General features: G+C 43.5%; 1 protein-coding gene across 1 annotated transcript in view; it reads left to right on the top strand.

Annotated features, from left to right (window-relative positions):
• The window catches only part of fancc (FA complementation group C), a 112,067-nt gene that overhangs the window by 1,807 nt on the left and 86,085 nt on the right, over positions 1-24,175 (top strand). The window contains exon 2 of the mRNA XM_034170530.1: positions 13,500-13,751. Coding sequence (XP_034026421.1) covers positions 13,554-13,751 — 198 coding nt within the window. The 5' untranslated portion in view covers positions 13,500-13,553. The remainder of the gene's footprint in view (positions 1-13,499; positions 13,752-24,175) is intronic.

Raw genomic sequence — 24,175 nt, 5'->3', positions numbered from 1 at the left:
CTTTGAGCATCTGATGCAGATGGAAAAGCGCTATATAAATGCAGTCCACTTACCATTTACCATTCAGCTCTTTACTTTATCCTGTTTACATCCAGATGACACAAACCATGACAAATTGCAAACGTTACACAATGTCCAATGATCAGAGAATTATCTCCGCATTTTGTGTTTCATCTTGGTGGTGACCACAGCCCATGTAGCCGAGGAGAAGCAGCCAGCAAAACGTCCCAACATGAGGGACACTGCAATTGCTGGTCCATCCGGGGAGGGGGCGCACCAGCGCCAGGCGTCACAGAGGCAGAGGCCGGTGCATGTGCGCATTGTATGACTATTTTCCATCAAAACTGATATTTTGCTATTCCCCCCCCCCCACACACACACAAAATGGGTGAAAAGCAAAGAATTCCATGTTGAAATTTCTGAAATCCATGAGCGCTATTTCTGGCGTCACAGACCGAACGGTCCACCCTTAAAAATTGGTCTGCCCTGCCTTCACTGCGCAAGTGTCATTTTGGAGCTCAGCCGAGTCCCTTCACTCAAAGCGATTAAATGGATAAATGGGATTATTAACCATCAGATGACAAGGTAAAACCTCTTAAATCATTCTAAAGTCAGTTTTAAACAGAAATGAGGCAATGCTCTGTGACGCTTTGAAATGACCGACGTGCAGTGAACACAACAGCTAGCAGCTCATGTAGCCACAGCACTCTGATCGCTTCCTCCATCTTTTGTGATGAAATAATGCTGAATTCATGTGGAAATGATTGTTGTACAAAAGCTTCAGATATCTGTCACTGAGACAGATGATGACTGGAGTGCAATTTTAAGCAGAAACGAAGTGATGATCCGTGAACCGCGGCTAGTGACGCATGCGTAGTGAAGGCAGGGCGGACCGATTTTTAGGGGCTACCGTTCGTTCGGTAACACCGGAATGAAACTGAAGTGGACAAACGTGTAACACAAGCCATGATTGGGCGAAAATCGAAGTGACTCGGTCACCACGTTCTTGACTAAAGTAGCTGTACACTTGTGGTTTGAGACATCCATTCCTGTGTCTTCCACATCCATGTCTTTTTCCGTCTATCACAGTTTCTACAGAACACTGTTATCTGCATGGGTGAGAAAACTTGTTGAAACACATTCAAATGGTAATGACTGTTAACATATTAGTCAAATGTTGTTAAATCTATTGAAAAAAATCTCACAGCCCAAAATATGCAGAATTCAAAATCCAAACCAAGAGAGGAAATAAATTAGCACAACCCCATGTGAAAAATAAGAGATGTCCACCCAAGCAGCACGTGGTTTATTTGATAAAATTATGAGTCCTGTTGAATTGAATTTTCACATTAAAATCCATCTGGGTCATTCCATGTCAATTCAGCGAAGCTCACGCACTTTGTCATAGATTTTCTTCAAATTTTAATCAAATATTCCCAGACTATTTGGAACAACAAATCTGAAGTTTGAGGCCTTTAGGCCAAGTCGTTTCTGAGATACAGCCAATTTAGTGTGCTTGGGGTCTGCTGTTTTTTAGGCAAAAATTATGGCCGTCATTTCTGGAGCCATGTTCAAGGTAGAATATCTCAGCAAATAATGGACTTGGAGGCCTGAAATTTTCTGTGGCAGTTGTCATGGACACCCAGACTTGTACTGTAGTCAAACAACAGACATTGACACTAAACTGTGGAACTGTGGAGTTTAAAGGAGTGGCAAACTGGGGTGTGGTGGTCCCCATATTTAAAAATAGGTACCAGAGAGTCTGTGCCAGTTACAGGGGCATCACACTACTCAGCCACCCTGGTAAAGCCGACTCCAGGGTGCTAGAATAGAGGGTTTGGTCAATAGTTGAACCTCTGATTGAACAATGCGGGTTCCGCTCTTCACTCACAAGACACCCATGCCTGGGAGTATGCTCATCCAGTCTACATGTGTTTTGTGGACTTGGAGAAGGTACTCCGAGAGATACTGTGGGAGGTTCTGCTGAAGTATGGGATGATGGGGTCTGTAAATGGACTACATATATATATATATAGCGCTTTTCCATCTGCATCAGACGCTCTAAGCGCTTTATATTCACCACATAAAGGTACTCACTACACACCGGGACCACAACTAGGGGATTAAGGACTTTGCCCAAGTGCCCTTAGTGATTTTCCGGTCAGGCGGAGATTTGAACCCAGGATCATCTGGTCTCAAGCCCAATGCTTTAACCGCTAGACCATCACCTTCCCTAGTCTTTGTGCTCACAAAGTGACAACTGTGGTCGGCAGTAAGTCGGACTCGTTTTCGGTGGGGGTTGGCCTCTGCCAGGGCTGCGCCCTGTCACCAATCCTGTATGTAATATTCATGGACAGGATATCGAGGTGTAGTCAGGGGAGGAGGGAGAGTTTGGTGGGCTCATGATCTCATCACTGCTTTTTGCAGATGATGTGGTCCTGTTGGCTTCATCAGCCGGTGACACTCACTGGATCGGTTCACAGCCCAGTGTGAAGCGGCTGGGATGAGGATCAGCACCTCTAAATCTGAGGCCATGGTTCTCAGCAGGAAACCAATGGATTGCCTGCTCCAGGTAGGGAATGCAGTCTTGCCCTATGTGAAAGAGTTGAAGTACCGGTGAAGTGCCGGAGAATTGGCACAGCAGGAACAGTGTTGCATTCGCTCTACTGTACTGTTGTGACAAAAAAGGAAGCTGAATCAAAAGCGAAGCTCTCGAGCTACTGGTCAGTCTTCGTTCCTACTCTCACCTACGGTCACGAGGGTTGGGTCATGACCGAAAGAACTAGATCGTGGATGCAAGCAGCCGAAATGGTCTTCCTTAGGAGTGTTGCTGGTGTCTCCCTTAGAGATTGGATGAGAAGCTTGGTCATCCGTGGGGAGCTTGGAGTCGAGTTACTGCGCCTTCACGTTGAGGTGGTTCGGGCATCTGGTAAGGATGCCCCCTGGGTGCCTTCTTAGGGAGGTGTTCCAGGCACGCCATCTAGGAGGAGACCCCGGGGAAGACCCAGGACTAGGTGGAGAGATTATATCTCCAGACTGGCCTGGGAACACCTCGGGATTCCCCAGTCAGAGGTGGTTAATGTGGCCTGGGAAAGGATGTCTGGGGTCCCCTGCTGGTGCTGTTGCCTCCATGACTCGATCCCAGATAAGCGGTTGAAGATGAGTGAGTGAGTACCATATTGATTGTATTTCTTAATGATAGATGTAAATGAAGTCCAAGAAATACTGTTGGAAATATTTGAGTATCCATCCCCTGACTTCAATTTAGGGATTATGTGTTGGAATGGCTGTAATTCCTAAATGTTAATGTAATATTGTTGTTCAGTCCTTTCACCTATAGGTAAAACTTTTATTTAAATGTGGTGGTGTACGGTGGCAGGCAACATTCTAAAAATGTTGTCACTGTCCAACTGCCTATGCACCTGACTGTAGAACTGAATAATCTAACACTTGTTCAACCTGTAATTTCATGAATGTAATTTGTATAAAAAAACTGAAAATGGGCATCTAATTCATCACCTCAGTGTTAGTGGGATATTTATGGCTGCAGACTATAATGTCCCTTTTAAAGACACCTAATGGCTTGGTGAAATTGTGTTGAATATGAGCCAATTATGTTCATCTAATTAAGAGCCGAAATCTGTAACTTTCAAATGGGTGGTGATATATATTTGGCCAGGGTTAATGAGACAAAACGCTTTCTTGATATTGTTATCATGAATAGCAGAGATACAGAGGAACATAATAAAACAAGTTTCACTGAAATCCATAGGGGACACACAGAGATATGGCCAAATGAAAATCGCCAAATATCGTGTTCTTAACATAAAGAGCACCACTTATGCAAAAGTGCCCTAACTAAGCCACCGCCATTTATGCAAATTTGGAAAGAACTTGTCCCAGTGTATCCAAATATGCATGAATGAGCAAAGGTTATTCGGGCCGCAGGCCCTGGGAGGGTCCCAAATGTAGCCCAAAATGCCAAAAGTTGTGACTTGAAGCGCCACCTATAGGCGGCACCCTCGGTTAGCCTTGAAAAATATAATGCTATGTGGGAGAATTACATCCATACATTCATATACCATAACATCAATGAGGCTTACTGAGGCCGCACAAAAATATTCAAAGGTCAAAATCCACATTTTGACTGTCACTGTTTTGGCCCCTTTAACCTCTACCCTAAAAAGTGCCATAATTTTCTGCCCGAAGGGATCTTTGGATAAAAAAAACGTAATTTTTGTTTTTTTCAGTGGCCTACTGAAACATGATATATCACCCCCTTCTATAAACCATTCTACAGTTACAGACTATGGCTCTTAAGCATAACTTTTTAAATGTCACATATTTATACTGGAGCACAATGAACTTACAGTAAAGAATGTTTTAAATGTTTAATTATGCTGAAATAAAGTCAACAATCACATAACTGGAACAGCAAATTCACCAGTATCCAAAGTCCACAAGCTTAGTTTTACACATTTTTAAGTCTAATATTTGATCAGTCGCATCTCATTTGAGCTGCAGAATGCCTTTTTCCATCAGTGGGTTTATGTGCATGTGCAACATGTTTGTGTGTTTACAACTTTGCATCAGGACAGTATGACTGTGTGCAGTTCTGTGTGGATATGCAGTTCTTTTCCACTTCTGTTTTACTGAAAGTTGAGATCCCACCACGAGCCACCAGGAGGAGTTTATTACAACTGCGATTGCTTTTTTTTCCTTCTTTTAAAATGAGTATTTATATATTCACATCAGCAAGCCATCAGGACTTTCCAGCAGAGTTGATGGCAAGACATTAAAACAAATTCTGTGTAACAAGGTGATCGTAAAACAAAACCCTTTGGGGTCCCACACAGACCTATCATTATGGTAGGGGAAAAAAGAACACACACACACACACACACACACACACACACACACACACACACACACACACACACACTATTACCAGGCTCCATGTAGACAGTAAATACTTCCCAACTGGCACCCTGTGATCTGCCTTCCCATTTTTTTTTTCTTCTCATCATAAAAATTGAAGAATTTATGGTTTGTTTCTCAGAAGGTTGTGGTGAGTGTGTGTGCGGGTGTCTTGTGAATGTATAATGCCCCTCAATTTGAAAATTTAATTATTTGATTGTAGTAATAAAAGAATAAATGCACATTGATTAACACATTTTGTTTCGCTTCGTTTTCATCCATGTCTTGGGCCACATGTGTAGACATCACAGCAGTTCTCTGTCACAGTGGTAGGTTGTTGTTAGCTTATCTAGACATATTGGTATATATTTTGTCAAAAGCATTTGCAGTAACAAAATATATTGAGCACATTTTAATGTTTATTCATATTGTCATTTTTATTTCTTGGTTATTTATAATTTATTGGGCGACAAGGTGTTGGTGAGATTGAATGTCTCATCAGTTCTGGATTTGAACCTGACTAAAGCCTGGGTCTCACTGAATAATAAGCCATGAATAATGAGCCACGCATGGGTGTGTCAGCGATTATTTGACGAATGACCCACATTTTCATCTATCATGTATCCGCTATGAAGGTGCCTCCCTGTGCCTCTCTGTACCCCACATGTGCCACGTAGCAGCCTCCAGTGAGCCACGACCGACCTGTCATTAGAGCCTCGAATGGCTTGCTTCAGCCACACTAAGCCACGTAGCGCCATGATAACACAATGTTGGTGTACGTTTAGGCATGATGGGTTTGGTCCAAATCTCCAGCCCTCCCACACCTGGTCCCTTTAAAGTGTGGGTTTTCAATTCACAGATTCACAGCAGCATTTAAAGATGTCACATTTTTTAAATGCAATCCAAACATAGATGCTCTAGTACAGTCCTGCGGTTGTGCGCTGTCCACCTGTAATGCACCAGACCGAACCAAGGGCTCCTGAACAGCCACCTCTGTGCTCCTCGCTGGCTCCGCGCCTCTCTGGCTTTATTTTTTCCCTAAACACACACACCATGATCCCACTTTAAACTTTATGTTTGTCCGTTTATTTCTGCAGAATCGCTCTTTTGCGCGCGCGCTGCTGTTCTCCATTCCTGGACAGCCACGTTTGTGCTCCTTCTCACTGGCTTCCTTTCCATCCGTGGCTTGCTGGCTTAATTTTTTTCCCTGGCTTTAAACACAGTCCCACTTTTAACTTTGTGTTTGTCCCTTTATTTTTGCAAAATCGCTCTTTTGCGCGCGGTGCCGTGAATGAGGTGGCCGCTTTAATTATATACACTTGTGGATCACTGTTACGACCCGGCTCAAAAGTCGCAACAAAAAGTGAGGCACACATGGAAGTGACAGACTTTTCAAACCCTTGATGGGGCATTTGTTTTAAAAAAGAAAAAGAAAAGGAAAGGAAGGCGTAGCGGAATAAACCAGAGGACCAAGTTTGGACCAAGCACATGCGGCCGCTCCCCCCGCCGCGATCCGGAGGAGGAAGAGCGTGCGGGAGAGAACAGAACTCCCCCCTTTTATAGCTCCCAGGACAGGAAACAGGACCAGCGCCTTCCGGTAGCCGAGATCTCAGGACACACATTAAGACGGCAGCACAACAAACGCATTCAGACGGCTACAAGGGCCGTCACAATCACTTAAAAAAAAAAAAAAGTGTGTGTATATATGTGTATCTATGTATGTATATGTGTGTGTGTGTGTGTGTGTGTGTGTATATGTATGTATGTGTATATATTATATATATATATATATAGTGGGGCAAAAAAGTATTTAGTCAGTCTCTGATTGTGCAAAATCTCCTACTTAGAAAGATGAGAGAGGTTTGTAATTTTCAACATAGGTAAACCCTGTGGAAGACCTCCTGTGTGGTCCCGGTTCCCAAAACACCACACGCCAAGGAACCAGCCCACTACAGACCAGTTGCCCTGACCTCCCACCTCATGAAGACCATGTAACGGCTCGTCCTGTCTCACCTCCGCACCGTGGTGAGCGACATCCTGGACCCACTGCAGTTCGCCTACAGGCCCAACATCGGGGTAGATGACGCTGTCGCTCACCCACCTGGAAACTGGCGGGAGCACTGTGAGAGTCATGTTTTTTGATTTCTCCAGTGCTTTCAACACCATCAGACCGGCGTTGCTGCGGGGGAAACTGGAGGACGCAGGTGTGGATGGACATCTCTGACCGTCCGCAGTACGTGCGGCTGCACGGCTGTCAGTCTGAGGTGGTAAGGGCAGCACTGGGGCCCCCCAGGGCACTGTCCTCTCGCCTTTCATCTTCACCCTTTACACCTCGGACTTCACCTACAACACGGACAGCTGCCATCTCCAGAAGTTCTCTGATGACTCCATCATTGTGGGTCACGTGTCTGAGGGGAACGAGCTGGAGTACCGGTCGGTCATCATGGACTTCGTGGACTGGTGTGAGCGCAACCACTTGTGTCTCAACACCAGTAAGATGAAGGAGATGGTGATCGACTTCAGGAGGAAACCACCACCTCACCCACCGGTGAACATCCAGGTGGAGGACATAGAGACTGTGGACAGTTTCAAATACCTGGGTGTTCACCTCAACAACAAACTGGACTGGACTCACAACACTGACGCCTGTACAAGAAGGGACAGAGTCACCTCCACCTCCTGAGGAGACTGAGATCCTTTGCAGTGAGCAGGCCTCTGCTTAAGACCTTCTATGACTCTGTTGTAGCCTCTGCTCTCCTCTATGCTGTCGTCTGTTGGGCCCCGGGCAGCACAGAGTGGGAGAGAAAGAGACTGATTAAACTGGTCAGGAAGTCCAGCTCTGTCCTGGGCTGTCCTCTGGAGGAGGTGGCTGAGAGGAGGGTGTTAACCAAGTTCAAATCCATCATGGACAACTCCTCTCACCCTCTGCACTGGACTGTAGTGGAGCTGTGCAGCTCGTTCAGTGACAGACTGAGGCACCCTCAGTGCAAGAAGGAACAATACTGCAGGTCGTTCCTCCCTGCTGCTGTCAGACTGTACAATAACACTGTGAAATAACCATATGCAGTAATATGTCCACAAATCATGTGCAATAACAACTCGTTCACAAATCCCTGCACTAATGTTACCTTGCCACATCTAAACTCCATTTCACATATTGTAAAGAAGATGCGCCTATCTTTTTTTCCAATTCCAATCGTGTTTATATATATATATATATATATATATACATGAGGTCTGTGAGAAAAGTAACGGACCTTATTATTTTTTTCAAAAACTATATGGATTTGAATCATGTGTGATTACATCAGACATGCTTGAACCCTCGTGGGCATGCAAGAGTTTTTTCACGCCTATCGGTTACGTCATTCGCCTGTGGGCAGTCTTTGAGTGAGGAGTGGCCCACCCTCTTGTCAATTTTTTTTTTTTTTTTTTTTTTTCATTGTTTAGGAATGGCTGAGACTGCTGCTTTGTTTGATAAAAAAATTTCAAAACCTGTAAGGCACAACTGAGTGGACACCATTCGATAAATTCAACTGGTTTTCGGTGAAAATTTTAAGGGCTGATGAGAGATTTTGGAGTTTTACTGTCGCCGTAAGGACGGCCCACGGCGCCTGACGGCGATCTGCACTTCGAGGCGGCGTCGTCTCGCTGTTTCAAGCTGAAAACTTCCTAATTTCAGGTTCTGTGGACCCAAGACGTCGTGAGATAACAGAGAACTTTCAGAAGAATTCGGGATCAAGAGTTTATCCAGACATTCCACTGTTAAAGGAGATTTTGTAATGAAAGAACGTGCGGGCAGATTCGCATGTCGGGCCGGACCCGACCGCGGGTGGTCGCCACAGGAAAAACACCTCCGTTGGAAACCTTAACGGACAAGTTGGAACATGCCCAAGCTGTTAAACAATTTCTCAGATACTCACTTGTTGAAAGCCATCAAAAGCCGCCTGAATTTTACAAATGGTTTTCAACACGGAGGTGTTTTTCATGTCGCGTCGCAGACGGATTTGCCACGTCATCACGGATCCGACTCGGCAAATTCGTCCGCACGTTCTTTCATTACAAAATCTCCTTTAACAGTGGAATGTCCGGGTAAACTCCTGATGCCGGCTTCTTCTGAAACTTCTCTGACGACGTCCTGGGTGAACAGAGCTTTAAATTAGGATGTTTTCAGCTCGAAACAGCCAGACGGACGCCACCTCCGACCGCGCCGCGCCGATCCGCTTTGTGGGCTGTGCTTAAAGCGAAAGAAACTCCACAATCTCTCATCAGCTGTTAAACTTTACACCGAAAACCAGCTGAATTTCTCGAATAGTGTCCACACGGATATCCCTCACCGGTCCTGAAAAAATTTGATAAAGCAACGCACCCCGTCTCCCTGCAGCGTCTCAGACAAAGAGATTCCGACGGGAGGGGGAGTCCACACCTCACTCAAAGCCTGCCCACAGGCGAATGACGTCACCGACAGGCATGACAAAACTCACGCATGCGCACGAGGGTTCAAGCTTGTCTGACATAAAAACATATGAATCAAATCCATTTATTTTTTGAAAAAAATAAAAAGGACCGCTTTTTATATCACAGACCTCGTATATGTGTGTGTGTGTGTGTGTGCATATATATATATATATATATATATATATATATATATTCTATTTGTACCTCATTCTCTTATCTTATTGTATTATTACAAGTATCATTATTGTTGTCTATCCTTACACACGCTGTTTGATGCACATTTTCCTCCACTCGCACCCATCTTGTGTGTCTTTTTTTAAGAGCTGAAGTAATGTGAATTTCTCCACTGTGAGATCAATAAAGCCTTGTCTTATCTTACACTTCAAATGTGAGAGACAAAATTAGGAAAAAAAAATACAGGAAATCACATTGTAGGATTTTTAAAAGAATATATTTGTAAATTATGGTGTAAAATAAGTATTTGGTCAATAATGAAAGTTCAACTCAATGCTTTGTAACATGATCTTTGTTGTCAATGACAATGACAAAGGTCAAATGTTTCCTGTAAGTCTTAACCAGGTTTGTACATACTGTAGCTGGTATTTTGGCCCATTCCTCCATGCAGATCTCCTCTAGAGCAGTGACGTTTTGGGGCTCTCGCTGGGCAACATGGACTTTCAACTCCCTCAACAAATTTTCTATGGGGTTGATGTCTGGAGACTGGCTTGGCCACTCCAGGACCTTGAAATGCTTTTTACAGAGCCACTCCTTCGTTGCCCAAGTGGTGTGTTTGGGATCATTGTCATGCTGGAAGACCCAGCCACGTTGCATCTTCAATGCTCTCACTGAAGGAAGGAGGTTTTGGCTTAAAATCTCATGATACATAGCCCAGTTCATTCTTCCCTTAACACGGATCAGTCATCCTGTTCCCTTTGCAGAAAAACAGCCCCAAAGCATGATGTTTCCACCCCCATGCTTCACAGTAGGTATGGTGTTCTTGGAATGCAACTCAGCATTCATCTTCCTCCAAACACGACGAGTTGAGTTTTTACGAAAAAGTTCTATTTTGGTTTCATTTGACCACATGATATTCTCCCAATCCTCTTCTGGATCATCCATGTGCTCTCTGGCAAACTTTAGACGGGCCTGGACATGTACTGGCTTAAGCAGGGGGACACGCCTGGCACTGTCGGATTTCAGTCCCTCTCTGCGTAGTGTGTAGCCTTTGTTACTTTGGTCACAGCTCTCTGCAGGTCATTGATCAGGTCCCTCCGTGTAGTTCTGGGATTTTTGTTCACCGTTCTCATGATCATTTTGACCCCACGTGATGATATCTTGCGTGGAGCCCCAGATCGAGGGAGATTATCAGTGGTCTTGTATGTCTTCCATTTTCTTACAATTGCTCCCACAGTTGATTTATTCACACCAACCTGCTTGACTATTGTAGATTGACTCTTCCCAGCCTGGTGCACATCTACAATTTTCTTCCTGCTGTCCTTCGACAGCTCTTTGGTCTTGGCCATGGTTGAGTTTGGAGTCTGTTTGAGGCTGTGGATAGGTGTCTTTTATACAGATACCGAGTGCCAACAGGTGCCATTAATATAGGTAACAGGTGGAGGACAGAAGAGCTTCTTAAAGAAGTTACAGGTCTGTGAGAGCCAGAAATCTTGCTTGTTTGTGGGTGACCAAATACTTATTTTCCACCATAATTTACAAATAAATTCTTTAAAAATCCTACAAGGTGATTTTCTGGATTTTTTTTTTTTCTCATTTTGTCTCTCATAGTTGAAGTGTACCTATGTTGAAAATTACAGATCTCTCTCATCTTTCTAAGTAGAAGAACGTGCACAATCAGGGACTGACTAAATACTTTTTTACCCTGCTGTATATATATTTCTTTATTTCTTCTGCACCGTACAAGTCACCGTGATACAACTTTTAACTTTGTGTTATGTCTTCAAAATCGGTCTTTTGTGCGCTATCCTTCTGTGTTGCTGCGCACCTCTGCTCTGCTTTTAGCGGCTTCACTGGAGTTATTTCTTCCTCGGCTTTAAACACACATCCACTTTCACGCAGTCATCCAAATTTTAACTTTGTGTTCGTCCAATATTGACTGAAAAATCACTCTTTCGTGAGCTGGCGTTCTGCCTAAATGCTCCTTTGGAGCGTGATGAGTCAGTGCGCAGTGCACCCACACAGCGGAGCTCATGTGATCCATTAACAAGATATTAAATCAACTATAGACATACTTTTACAGCTAGGAACTGTTTTATCAAGCTATAAAAACATTAAAAATAGTTACCTTAAGCTGTTCAAAATACATTCCACATGGAGCAGGAAAGAGAGAGAAAAAAGTGTCCAGATGAAACAGTCCTCTGTGATTCCAGAAGCGTTTAGAGGTGTTTTCAGCATCCAAGGTTTGACAGAAAATGATTAATCTGCTACAAAATAATTATTTTATATACAGCGTCCAGCGCACAGAGCAGGTGGAATTGTGTGTACAAGAGGGCAGCTGCTCCAAAAATAGCCTGTCAGGTCCTGTGTAGCTGCCAGGCGCATGGAGAATGGGCTTTTAGCAGACTCGTAAGCACCATGCAAGTGCCTCTAAGTCGTCACAGTAACTCGTACACAAACTGTGCCATGCTGTTGTTGCTAAATTTTGAACTTCTTGAAATTAGCACCACGCTCACACAGGAGCCTCGTTAACTGAAGATAATGCCTTTAAGAGCCACTCAGAGCCACAAAACTCCCACGATAGTTGAAGAAACCCTCTCGTAGCAAAGAAAACATGCTGCGTGGCTCATTATTCATCCTTCATTATTCGATGGGACCCTATCTTTAAGTTATTTCTACAGTTTCTTACATGAAGTGCCAAGACATTGTAGGTTTGGAGGGGAGGAGCTCATCACTAAATCACTTGCTGAAACAATCATTAGCAAGGAAAGCCTACGCTATCTTGGCCATTCATGGCCCATTGTTGCCCACTACTGCTCTCTATGATGGATATGAGAGTTGATGTGAATGGTTGTCGTCAGTATGTGTCAGCTCAGTGAAGGACTTTTTGAGTAGTCCAAGGTTTATCCCACCTCTTGTCCTATGCATACTGGGATAGACAACAGACCTCCATGGTCCTTATCAGGATAAATGCAATATACTAGGTGGTCAGGTCGAGCAAATTGCTGTTGCCCCATATATGTTTCCACATCTCGATGGGATGACACATAGGTAATGTGTGGGTTATTTCTAAAATATGTTTTCACAAAAGTGAAATATTTTATGTGTTTATGTAAAATGAATTCCATCTTTTATAGTATTTGTTTAATTACCTTGGTCAAATAACTTTTTCAGACCACGGCTCTTGGTTTGTCATGGTTTCTTAAAATGTATTTTTGATGGATCTTCTTGGAAAAGGTGAACTCTAGAATCGATAACATCAAATTGACGAGGCTCTACTGGTGTCAGTGGCCAGAACATTTATACATTTTGGCCTTCATTGGGGTATTGGTAGGGAACTCCAAAATTTTGTATCAATGGGGCTTTCAGAACCTACATTCAGGTTGGGCAGTGTGACTCCAAATCATTATTGTTTATTTCAGGCTATAACTTCGATTACACCTACAGCATGATTATTTTTTTTAACAAGTACCACTACCCTCATAATTCCCTTACTATGAAGGCTGGGATTTTTTACCTCCATCAACGAAGTTGGAGGAGGTTATGCTATCACTCCTGTTTGTCTGTTTATTTGCCTGCTTGTCTATTTTTTTAACAGCCTGGAGCCCACACTTTTTTATATATTGTGAAATTTTTACTGAAGATTCATATCCTGATAGGCAAGAAGTGATTACATTTTCAAGGTCAAAGGGTAAAGTCAGGAAAAGTCTTGGAAAATTGTTCATTATGGGGTACTGTCAGTAGAATTTTAAGGGGGAAAAATGAATTTACTCTATTTTGGAATAAGGCTGTAACATAAAATGTGGCAAAACGTGAAACGCTGTGAATACTTTACAGATGCACTGTAGTTATGTCAGTCATCGACATCTTTATAAACATATTGATATAAGGCTTTGGCTTAACCGTAGATTAACAGTGATCAATTGATCATGTCTTCTGTTCCACACTAGTCTTTTCACCCATAACATCACCTGGACCTGGTTCCTTCCAATCCAACCAGCCTAATGTCTCAGCCCCAGTTGCTGATCCTGCCTGATAATAATGCAGAGCTCCCACTGGATGTCCAGGAGTTGCAGTTCTGGTTGGAGAAAGTGGTGGCTTGGGGCCAGGCTGACAGCCCAGACACTCAGAAAGACACCTGTCAGCACGTGAGCCGACTGAGGGAGTTCCTCCAGCAACTCCTCACACACATCGGCAACATGGTGAGCAGAACACTGAAAGCTGGAGCAAAGATCTTTACACCTATTTCTCTTGTTACTTCTATAGTTCAGATTTTTTATTTACATTAGTGTGAATAAGTTATGATCTTTCCTGATTTGGATAGACCTGGCTCTACACACTATCCATTTCTCCTCGATCTTTGCAATGACTAATGCGCTATACAGACATACAAGTAGGCCTGTTTGCACCCTCCACATGTATTAGTAAATGAAACAGGTTAGAACAGTTAATTAATTAGGCTGCCTAGCCCAAGGGTCCTCTGATTAATGTTGCAAATAAATGACAAACACACACACACACACAAATATGTACGAGGGCTGTCAATAAAGTATAGGTCCTTTTTATTTTTTTCAAAAACTATATGGATTTCATTCATATGTTTTTACGTCAGACATGCTTGAACCCTTGTGCGCATGCGTGAGTTTTTCCACACCTGTCGGTGACGTCATTCGCCTGTGAGCACTCCTTGTGGGAGGAGTCGTCCAGCCCCTCGTCGGAATTCCTTTGTCTGAGAAGTTGCTGAGAGACTGGCGCGTTGTTTGATCAAAATTTTTTCTAAACCTGTGAGACACATCGAAGTGGACACGGTTCGAAAAATTAAGCTGGTTTTCAGTGAAAATTTTAACGGCTGATGAGAGATTTTGAGGTGATACTGTTGCTTTAAGGACTTCCCACGGTGCGAGACGTCGCTCAGCGCTCTCAGCCGCCGTCGTCAGCCTGTTCAAGCTGAAAACCTCCACATTTCAGGCTCTATTGATCCAGGACGTCGTGAGAGAACAGAGAAGTTTCAGAAGAAGTCGGTTTCAGCATTTTATCCGGATATTCCACTGTTAAAGGAGATTTTTTTAATGAAAGACGTGCGGACGGGTCCGCGCGTCGGGACGCAGCCGACGCGGTGCGGCGGCACAGGAAAAACACCTCCGTGTTGATAACCATTTGTAAAATCCAGGTGGCTTTTGATGGCTTTCAGTGGAGTGAGTGTATGAGAAATTGTTTAACCACAGGACATTTTCCAACTTGTCCTTAAGGCTTCCAACAGAGGTGTTTTTCCTGTGGCGGAGCGTCGCGGCGGCTGCGAGCCGACGCGCGGACCCGTCCGCACGTCTTTCATTAAAGAAATCTCCTTTAACAGTGGAATATCCGGATAAAATGCTGAAACCGACTTCTTCTGAAACTTCTCTGTTCTCTCACGACGTCCTGGATCAATAGAGCCTGAAATGTGGAGGTTTTAAGCTTGAAACAGGCTGACGACGGCGGCTGAGAGCGCTGCACGACGTCTCGCACCGTGGGAAGTCCTTAAAGCGACAGTATCACCTCAAAATCTCTCATCAGCCGTTAAAATTTTCACTGAAAACCAGCTTAATTTTTCGAACCGTGTCCTCTTCGATATGTCTCACAGGTTTAGAAAAAATTTTGATCAAACAACGCGCCAGTCTCTCAGCAACTTCTCAGACAAAGGAATTCCGACGAGGGGCTGGACGACTCCTCCCACAAGGAGTGCTCACAGGCGAATGACGTCACCGACAGGCGTGGAAAAACTCACGCATGCGCACGAGGGTTCAAGCATGTCTGACGTAAAAACATATGAATGAAATCCATATAGTTTTTGAAAAAAATAAAAAGGACCTATACTTTATTGACAGACCTCGTATACTCAATTTCTGCCAGGGGCAGTTTATGAAAAGTGAGTCCAGCGTTAGTCGGCTCCTGTTAACAGAGGCGGCTCTGTGCTGGGCACAGGCTGTTTATATCTGGCTGGCAGTGCTGCAGTGTTGAGTTAGTCAGGTAATAGCTGCTCTGGGACCTCCAGTGTTAAGCTAATGTATCCCCATATCGGGTCCAGCAAACGCTGAGATTCCAGTGTGGCAGCAGCCATCCCTCCTCCTTTAACCTCTGGTTCTCCACAAATCCTGTTGCTCTTTCTGTCTTTCTTTATAAGCATTTTGTCATTTCACATACTTTCCCCCTCTCCCTCTAGTATGAACCTCTTTTGCTTTTTAGTTTTATTGGCACAGTCAGTGCACATGCAGAATTTAATTTGTAGTTCTCCATATGTTCTACTGTAACACTGCAGGTGTTGAAATCAGTTTGTGTGTCTCTCTAAGCTACTTTGATAGCATTCCATCTGTTTTTACAGATTGAATACTGACTCTGATGATCATGTACATTATTCATCCCTCTCGCTTAGCGTCATCCAAGGATGTCAGTATACATATGATGATGAAGTGGATAGAAAGAGAGAGAAACGATGGAACAGCATAATTGTACTGAAATCCTTTTTTTACTGGCAGTGGGCTCATAAAAGAACAGCTGAGGATAGCCTGCTTCTTGGCAGCAGTTTGCATCCTTTGATGACTTAACAACATTCTTGTGGCTTTAGCCTGCAAATGAAAAATACAGAGCAGTTAATATTAATTTCCTATATAACACTTGCTTAGCGAGATGTGGAAGTTTTCTCCCCAGCATCACCTTTCTTATGGGCTGTTTGCACTTGATGACAGTTGGCAGCTATGATATTGTAGTCACTGTAGGTGTCCTCTGTTGTTTCTGTACATGGCTGCTACACTGTTCTGATGGTATTACACTGCTCTTTATTTTATTTGAATGGAAAATGCTGTATCACGAAAAATGGATCCACATAGTTGATTCAGTATCATGGAAAATGTTTTCAGTATTAAGTAAAAACTAAACTCAATACGTAAATTTTCAAAAATAAATAAATAAACTAGAATGGTATTTGGACAGCACATACATCTGCCAACACTGTACTGTACTGCACTATAATGTGTGTGTGTGTGTGTGTATATATATACAGACATCCCAAGTTCCAAAATCTCATTTCAGGGAGATGCTTATCGATTCCCCCCCCCCCCCCCCCCCCCCCCGGCCACCCAACCCCACAACCAACCCCCACCATGCCCCATACATACACACTTAAGGCCAACAACTTTTCAACAACTTTTTATTAACTACCAGTAATTTCTTAAAAACAAAACTGTACAGTATTGGTCTGTATACATTTCAATTGTATGTCCATGTCCTTTCTATCTTCCAGCCTGCAGAGAACACCTGTCATGCTTTCTATTTTTCCTGGGACTTTTTCAAGTTCTCATTGTATGTACATGCTGCTTGCTTTGCAGACTTGAGCAAATTTCCCTGACACTTCAAGGTCATAGCACTCAACATCATTGAATTTGTTAATCTTACAGGACATCAGGTTCACAGGAGTTTGGTGAGACATCTGACACCTGAATTCTGTTTTGATATGATGCACCAAACTGAATGCTCTCTCCACATCACAATTGGAATTGGGCAGAACCAGCAACAGCTTCATTAGTTGGCAGAGCTCTTTAAATCTGACCTGACCTGTGCTAACTGATTTGACTTTTGATAGCTTCTCCCAGAACTCATCAATGGACAAATTCCTGTAATTCGGAATGACTTTCTCCAAATTGGTTGAGGTATAATCCAGCACCTCTAAGTGTAGCTGTTCCTTCGCATCTGCTTTCACAACATCGGGGAATCTCTCTGCCAAAGTCAAAATCTGCTCTGGTGTCACATCATCTTGGCCCTCTGGATTAACAACTGACATATTTGTCAAGATTTGGTCTCTCACTGGGAACTTTTCCTTTACTTTTTGGAAGCTCCTGACATAGAATGATCTTGCATCTTTGAAGAATTGCTTTGTCTTGTCAGAAGGGATTTCTTCCTCGCTTACTAAATGTCTCCTTGTCAAGAACCCAACAAAAAGGTTTTCATCTGCACAGTGGACTTCAGGGTTGCTCACATCTATCTCCAGCACATTCTGCTCTCAACACCTTTGGCACTATGAATCTGCTTCCGATGTCATGCAGGAGCTCTTCAACGCTGTCATTTAATTTGAAGAGAACGGGTGCCTTGTTTTGAAAAATCAAATTAAATTTATCAAAAGACTGTGTGGCATTGTGGAGAAAGCAAGTGTAGATTTTCATCATGGGGTCTGTCAGCCTCTTCTCAATATCACAGGACTTCTGATTTTCACTGTGTGATTCAAAGTAAGAACTAAAAGCAGGCCATTGGTTTAGCAGATGGTCCAAGCTTTTCCCCAAAGAAAGCCATCATGTAGGGCAGTGCTTCTGTACTCTTTGCTGGGCTACATTACAGAACTCCTGAAACTCTTTCAGTTCCTCTCTTCTTTTTGAACTTTTTTCAAAGTAGTAGTAAATGTCAATTATCAATTCTTCGGGTGACATTGAGAGCTCTTTTGCAGCAGTTTTGGCACATATGTATGGGCACATATGTATGGGCACATACCCACCCACCCAAGGGTAAGAAATGGCGGCGCATGTAGACGCAGCGGCCCGGCGCTCTTCCTTTGACAGCAGCAATCCACAGAGAAATACTATTACTCGAACCAAAATTATTGAACTGGAACAATATTGGACCGGCTGGACGCCGGAAGGATTCAGTTTGTTCCCAGACGAAATACGTCGGCAAGGACGGATTGAGAAGACGGACCGAGAGTGGGCCGTGCAGCAGGAGTGCACAAGCCAAAGCCGAAGGAAGCGGAAGAGTCTACGGACAGAGCGGAGGCAGCAAAGACGGTGTGGAAGACGCCAGAAACGAGGCAAGCGTGTCGGCTAGCCGCCAACCCACACAAGCCGGCTGTTCCTAGTGTCTTTTTAGCAAACGTTCGCTCGTTGGTTAATAAAATGGACGAGATTAAACTACGCGACACCAACAACACGATGGATAGCTGCCTCTTGGTGATGACGCAGATGTGGCTCCATGGAAATATTCCCGATCAGGCTGTGGAGTTAGCAGGTCGCACAATCTACCGGGCGGACCGCACAACAAACTCCGGTAAGACCAGGGGAGGGGGCATGTGTGTCTACGTTCATAACAAGTGGTGCACGGACACTACGGTCATTGAGAAGCACTGCTGCCCCGACCTAGAGTTTTTATTATTAAAATGCAGACCCTATTACTTGCTGAGAGAAATTGGCTGAGTGTTTGTAGCCGCTGTGTATGTACACCCGCGTGCAAATGCTAAAATTGCGATGTCCAAGCTGTATGACAGCATAACCAGACAGCAGAATAAACACCCAGATAGCGTTTTTGTTGTGGCTGGGGATTTTAACCACACAAATTTAAAGACTGTGCTCCCCAGGTTCTACAAAAATGTAGATATCAGGATGAGGAAAAGCAAAACATTAGACCAGGTTTACACTAGTTCTCCAGAGGCATACAAAGCCCGTCCCTCCCCCCACCTGGGCCACTCTGATCACCTTTCTTTGATACTGACACCAGCCTACAAACCACTCATCTGTAGGTCTAAACCGCTGAATAAAACAATTCAGTGTTGGACTGAAGAGACCAAACTGTCTCTTCAAGACTGCTTTGAGGACACAGAGTGGGACATTTTTGAACACACAGACATTGAGCATTTTACTGACTCAGTCCTGTCATACATTTCTTTTTCTATGGACAATGCAACAACTAAAAAGGTGGTGAAGGTCTTCCCCAACCAAAAACCCTGGTTTAGTAAAAAGACCAGATTACTTCTCCAGGCTCGGGACATGGCACTGAGGTCAGGGAACAGAGACTCATACAGACAGGCCAGAGCAGACCTTACCCGAGGTATTAAGGCTGCCAAGGCAAACTACAGGAAGTGCATAGAGGCCAACTTCATAAAGGGCAACGCACGCTCCATGTGGAAGGGTATCCAAAACATCATGGATTATAAAAAAGTGCCACATCCCTCCCCTTGACGCAGATGTGGCTTTCCTGGACCAGCTCAATGCCTTTTTCTCCCGCTTTGAGGAAGGAAGAGGACAGGCTGAAGACACGTTGTTGCTGCCACCAACATCACCTTACAGTCAGCCCCTTGTTATCCAGCAGCACCAGGTACTGCAGGTACTGAGGAAGATCGATATCAGCAAGGCACCTGGGCCCGACAACATGCCAGGGAGGCTGCTGAAGTCGTGTGCTTACCAACTGGCGGACGTGTTAACAAAGATTTTTAATCAATCACTGCAGCAGACCACAGTCCCCGCCTGCCTGAAAACTGCCAGGATCATTCCTGTGCCCAAATGCTCTGCCATTTCGGGACTGAATGACTACCGGCCGGTGGCTCTGACACCAGTGATAATGAAGTGTATGGAAAAGCTGGTGCTTAACTACATCAAGGACAAGATTCCACCCGGCCTCGACAAGCACCAGTTTGCATACAAGTCCAATAGGTGCACAGATGACGCAGTTTCCATTGCGCTTCATTCTGCTCTCAGCCACTTGGAAAATCCAAACACTTATGTCCGAATGCTGTTTGTTGATTTCAGCTCAGCGTTCAATTCCATCAGCCCTAGTAGGCTTGTCAACAAACTGCAGGCATTGAAGCTTGGAACCCCGCTATGCCTATGGATTAAGGACTTTCTGACAAACAGACGGCAGTATGTGAGAATAGGCAACTCCACATCCGCTTCCACTGTCATCAACACTGGCGTGCCACAAGGGTGTGTACTAAGCCCCATCTTGTACACACTATACACCCATGACTGCGTTGCTATTCACAGTGCCACCAACTCTGTCATCAAATTTGCTGATGACACAACAGTCGTGGGACTGATCAGTGACAACAATGAAACGCCCTACAGAGAGGAAGTGGATTCACTGGTGACATGGTGCAGTGAAAACCATCTCGACCTGAATACCAAGAAAACGAAAGAAATACTAATTGACTTTCGGAAGGCGCGGGCTACACCTCACCATGCTCTGATGATCAAAGGGGAACGGGTGGAATGTGTCCAAGAATTCAAGTTCCTAGGACTACACATCTCTGAGGAAGTTGGCTGGACAGCCAGTACCAATCATATGGTTAAAAAGGCCCAGCAACGCCTATTTTTCCTAAGAACATTGAAAAAGAACAAGCTGCCTCCGCCTCTGTTGAAGAATTTCTACAGCTGCACCATCAAGAGCGTACTCGCATATGGATGTACGGTGTGGTACGCCAGCTGCACCGCATCTGAGAAGAAACAGCTTCAGCGAGTGATTAAAACAGCTCAGCGGATCATCGGTTGCCCGCTCCCATCCCTGGCTGAGATTTACTCAAAACGCCTTCTCGGACGGGCCACAAAGATCACGAATGATCCCTACCATCCGGGACACTCCCTCTTCTCCATCCTCCCGTCTGGCAGGCTCCGGGTTATCCGAGCCCGCACAAACAGACTGAAGGACAGCTTTTTCCCCAATGGCTGTGAAAAGACTTTTAGAAGAATATTGACTACTTGTATCGCACTGGGGATTACACTGCACTGTTTTTTATTATTGCACCGGATAGTCCCTCCACTGTTTTATTCTTTAAAATATGTATTTAATATTCATTATCTTATTTATACTGAGTTTTTAACAGACTATATATTTTATATGTGATAGTCTATTGTATATTGTAATTTATCTGTGAGGGAGCTGCTGCACAGGGGTGTTGCCGAACGACATTTCATTGTGTTTTTTATACAGTGACAATAAAGCTTATTCAATTCAATATGTTAACCAAGTGACTAGGACAGCCAACACTGTATATGTGAGGGGCCTGTGCTTTCACTCTTGACAAGACAGAGTTGTTTTTGCCAATCATGACATTGCAATTGTCACTGCTGAATCCTATGCAGTTGGACCATTCAATGCCCTTTTCTTCCATGGATGATGCGATGCAGTTGAATATATTTTCAGCTTTGGCATCATTGCATACTGGCATATCAATAAATCCAACTGCCACCTTAACCTGTGCTTCACTGTAGTACCTGGCTAAAATAACACATTCTTTCTCACACATGATGTCATTGCTTTCATCAACCAAAATACTGTATGGCTTTTTTTCTGTGCAAATTAGTTTGTACATATCCTCTGAGCATTCAGGTTCCAGGGCCAAATTCATTATGGCTGTTGCTTTGGTGGAGGAGCAGGCATAATGTTTAGCTATTTCTGAATCTGGAAACATCTTCCTGAACAACTTGCCAGTGTGCCTACAGACATTGAATGGCACATTGTGTTCGACAACAAATGATCTGAAATACACCTCAGCTGCAGTGACCTTTTCAGTGAGACTTTGCTTTTCTGCAGAAAAGAACTGATATATTGGAGCAGCCTTCCCTGCGCTTAGCCTCCCTAATATGGTGTGGCCCCTAAATAATAAAGCAGATAATTAGGCCTATCATTTCTACATATTTTCTACAATTAATTTACCCTTAGCCTACATTGATCAACATATTAAATTGGGGATTTTTTTAAATGCTTAGACAGGCTGGATATAGATAGTTAGATAGCTGGCTAGTTAGATATAGGCAGGGCTCTAAATTAACACCAGCCAACCGGCCAAATGCTGGTGAAAATTCAGTTTGGCTGGTAGAAAAGAATATTTGCTAGCCACTTTGACCCATTAGTAAGTGTGTGTTTGGCTGGTAGATTAACATCTACTAGCCATTTTGGCTGGTGATGAAAAAAGTTCATTTAGAGCCCTGTAGGCCTATAGTAACTACATATGCATTAATACTTAAAAGAAGTCTTTAATACGTTTTGCTTAATTTTATAACAGCATTTAACCTACAGAAATAAAATGCAGGTGATTTGGCGTGTTAAACAGCCTACCTCGACTTTTACAATCATTGAGTCCGCCGTGGGTAATACTGAAGTCACTGTTGCATACAGTGCACCTCGCCACGGTGTCATCATTCTTCACCTTAACTAGACAGGGATATACTTTAGTATATTCTGCTGTAAAATGAGTCTTATATTTTCGTTTTTTACTGGAGGATTCACCCTCTGCCATCTCTCAACGTGCGCTGACTTGAGTGTTAACTAGGTGACTGTCGGAGAGAGTAAACCAAAGCCCTCCCACACCGAAACTTATTGTCTTATTTTGCTGACTAAACCAATCGGCACGCTCTCTGGCAAGCAGTCGCCCTGAACACTCGCTGAACAAATCACTCGCTTTGGACAGACACGCATGCACACAGATTCCAAGCAACCTCTCTCCTCTCCCCACCCCCCTCTCTCTCTCATGCCTGCGCAATCGAAGTAATCCGCGCATGATGCACGAGTTATTGTATTGCCTGCATGCTCTCACTCGCATTAAAAAAAAAACAAAAAACCACTCCCTCACATAGTCTAAAATCCGGGATATTTCATCCGACTCGCGGGCATCCGTGAGCCAATATCAGGGAGACTCCCGGAACTTCCGGGAGATTTGGGATGTCTGTGTATATATATGTATGTATGTGTGTGTGTGTGTGAATAAATAATAACCAAGTGGCCTCTGTGTGCGTACGTGTGTATGGTTGTGATCAAAGTGGGAGACTAAAGTTCGTCATGAATAAATTCAAATGGGGCTGGTAGTCCAAAAGCACCAAAATACTGACCCGACTTTTTTTTTAATCGTCATTTATACGGAAACGTTAACACCCCCAATAAGTCTTTCATTTTATCATATCATGTTTTTGACAGAATTTGTTGTCAGTTGATGTTATTCAAGTTATTTCACACAAATCAAATGCTGTCTTTGGTATGAATTTATTTCAAACTGTCTCCATGCAAATGCGATGTTAGCCTGCTAAATCTGTATTTTGTGGTTTCTTCTGTTACATGGGTGTGGAATATTATAGTGAATTAAAATATGGTAAATATTTACCAGCTCGTAGAAGTCAGATATTGATGTGAAAAGTGTTTGTGTGCTGTTTTGCACGTCATGTAAATTGTGAGTATCCCAGAAATGCTGACATCCGCATTGGATGGAAAGAAGCTGTTGTATTGAATTTCCTATTTATAGAAGTGAATAAGATTCTAATTTAAAACGAAAACGGTGTTCTTGAGTACTAAAAGTTATATTGGTGACTTAATGAACAGTAGATGTAGCTTTACTTTTATTTTAGTTTATTTTAAGCAGTCTTGTATAAAGTACCTCAGAGTGATACTTGAGTGAAAGTACCATAAAATTACTTTGGTAAAAGTTAAGTCTCCTTTAAAAATTTTACTTGAGTAAAAGTATCTGACATTTTCTGTACCTAAGTATCAAAAGTAAATTTCTCATATAAAAGTAAAATCCAAAACGAGTGGAGAGTGAAACGGCAACACGAACATAAAGCCAAGTGCGATGTCTGGGTAAACCAGGAGGCGGCCTCAGCCCCTATAAAAGGTGGCGGAGCAGTTGGTGTTGGTGACGGGATGAGTGAGCAACAGGTGGATGTATGCAGCTGTAAATAAAGTTGGCATTCTTTTTCCTGAAAGACCCACGCACTCTTTTCTGTTAAACGCAACAGCCAGGCTCTTGCGAAACAGCTTTGTTGTGATTTGGTGCTATATAAACTGAATAAATTAAATTGAATTTATAGCTACACAGTTGTGCCAAACTTAAGGAAAAGTTTTTAAAAAATGC

The sequence above is a fragment of the Thalassophryne amazonica genome, chromosome 5, assembly GCF_902500255.1.
Source record: "Thalassophryne amazonica chromosome 5, fThaAma1.1, whole genome shotgun sequence".
Lineage (NCBI taxonomy): Eukaryota > Metazoa > Chordata > Actinopteri > Batrachoidiformes > Batrachoididae > Thalassophryne > Thalassophryne amazonica.
Note: the sequence above shows the minus strand (reverse complement) of the source record. Positions and strands in the feature narration are given on the sequence as shown.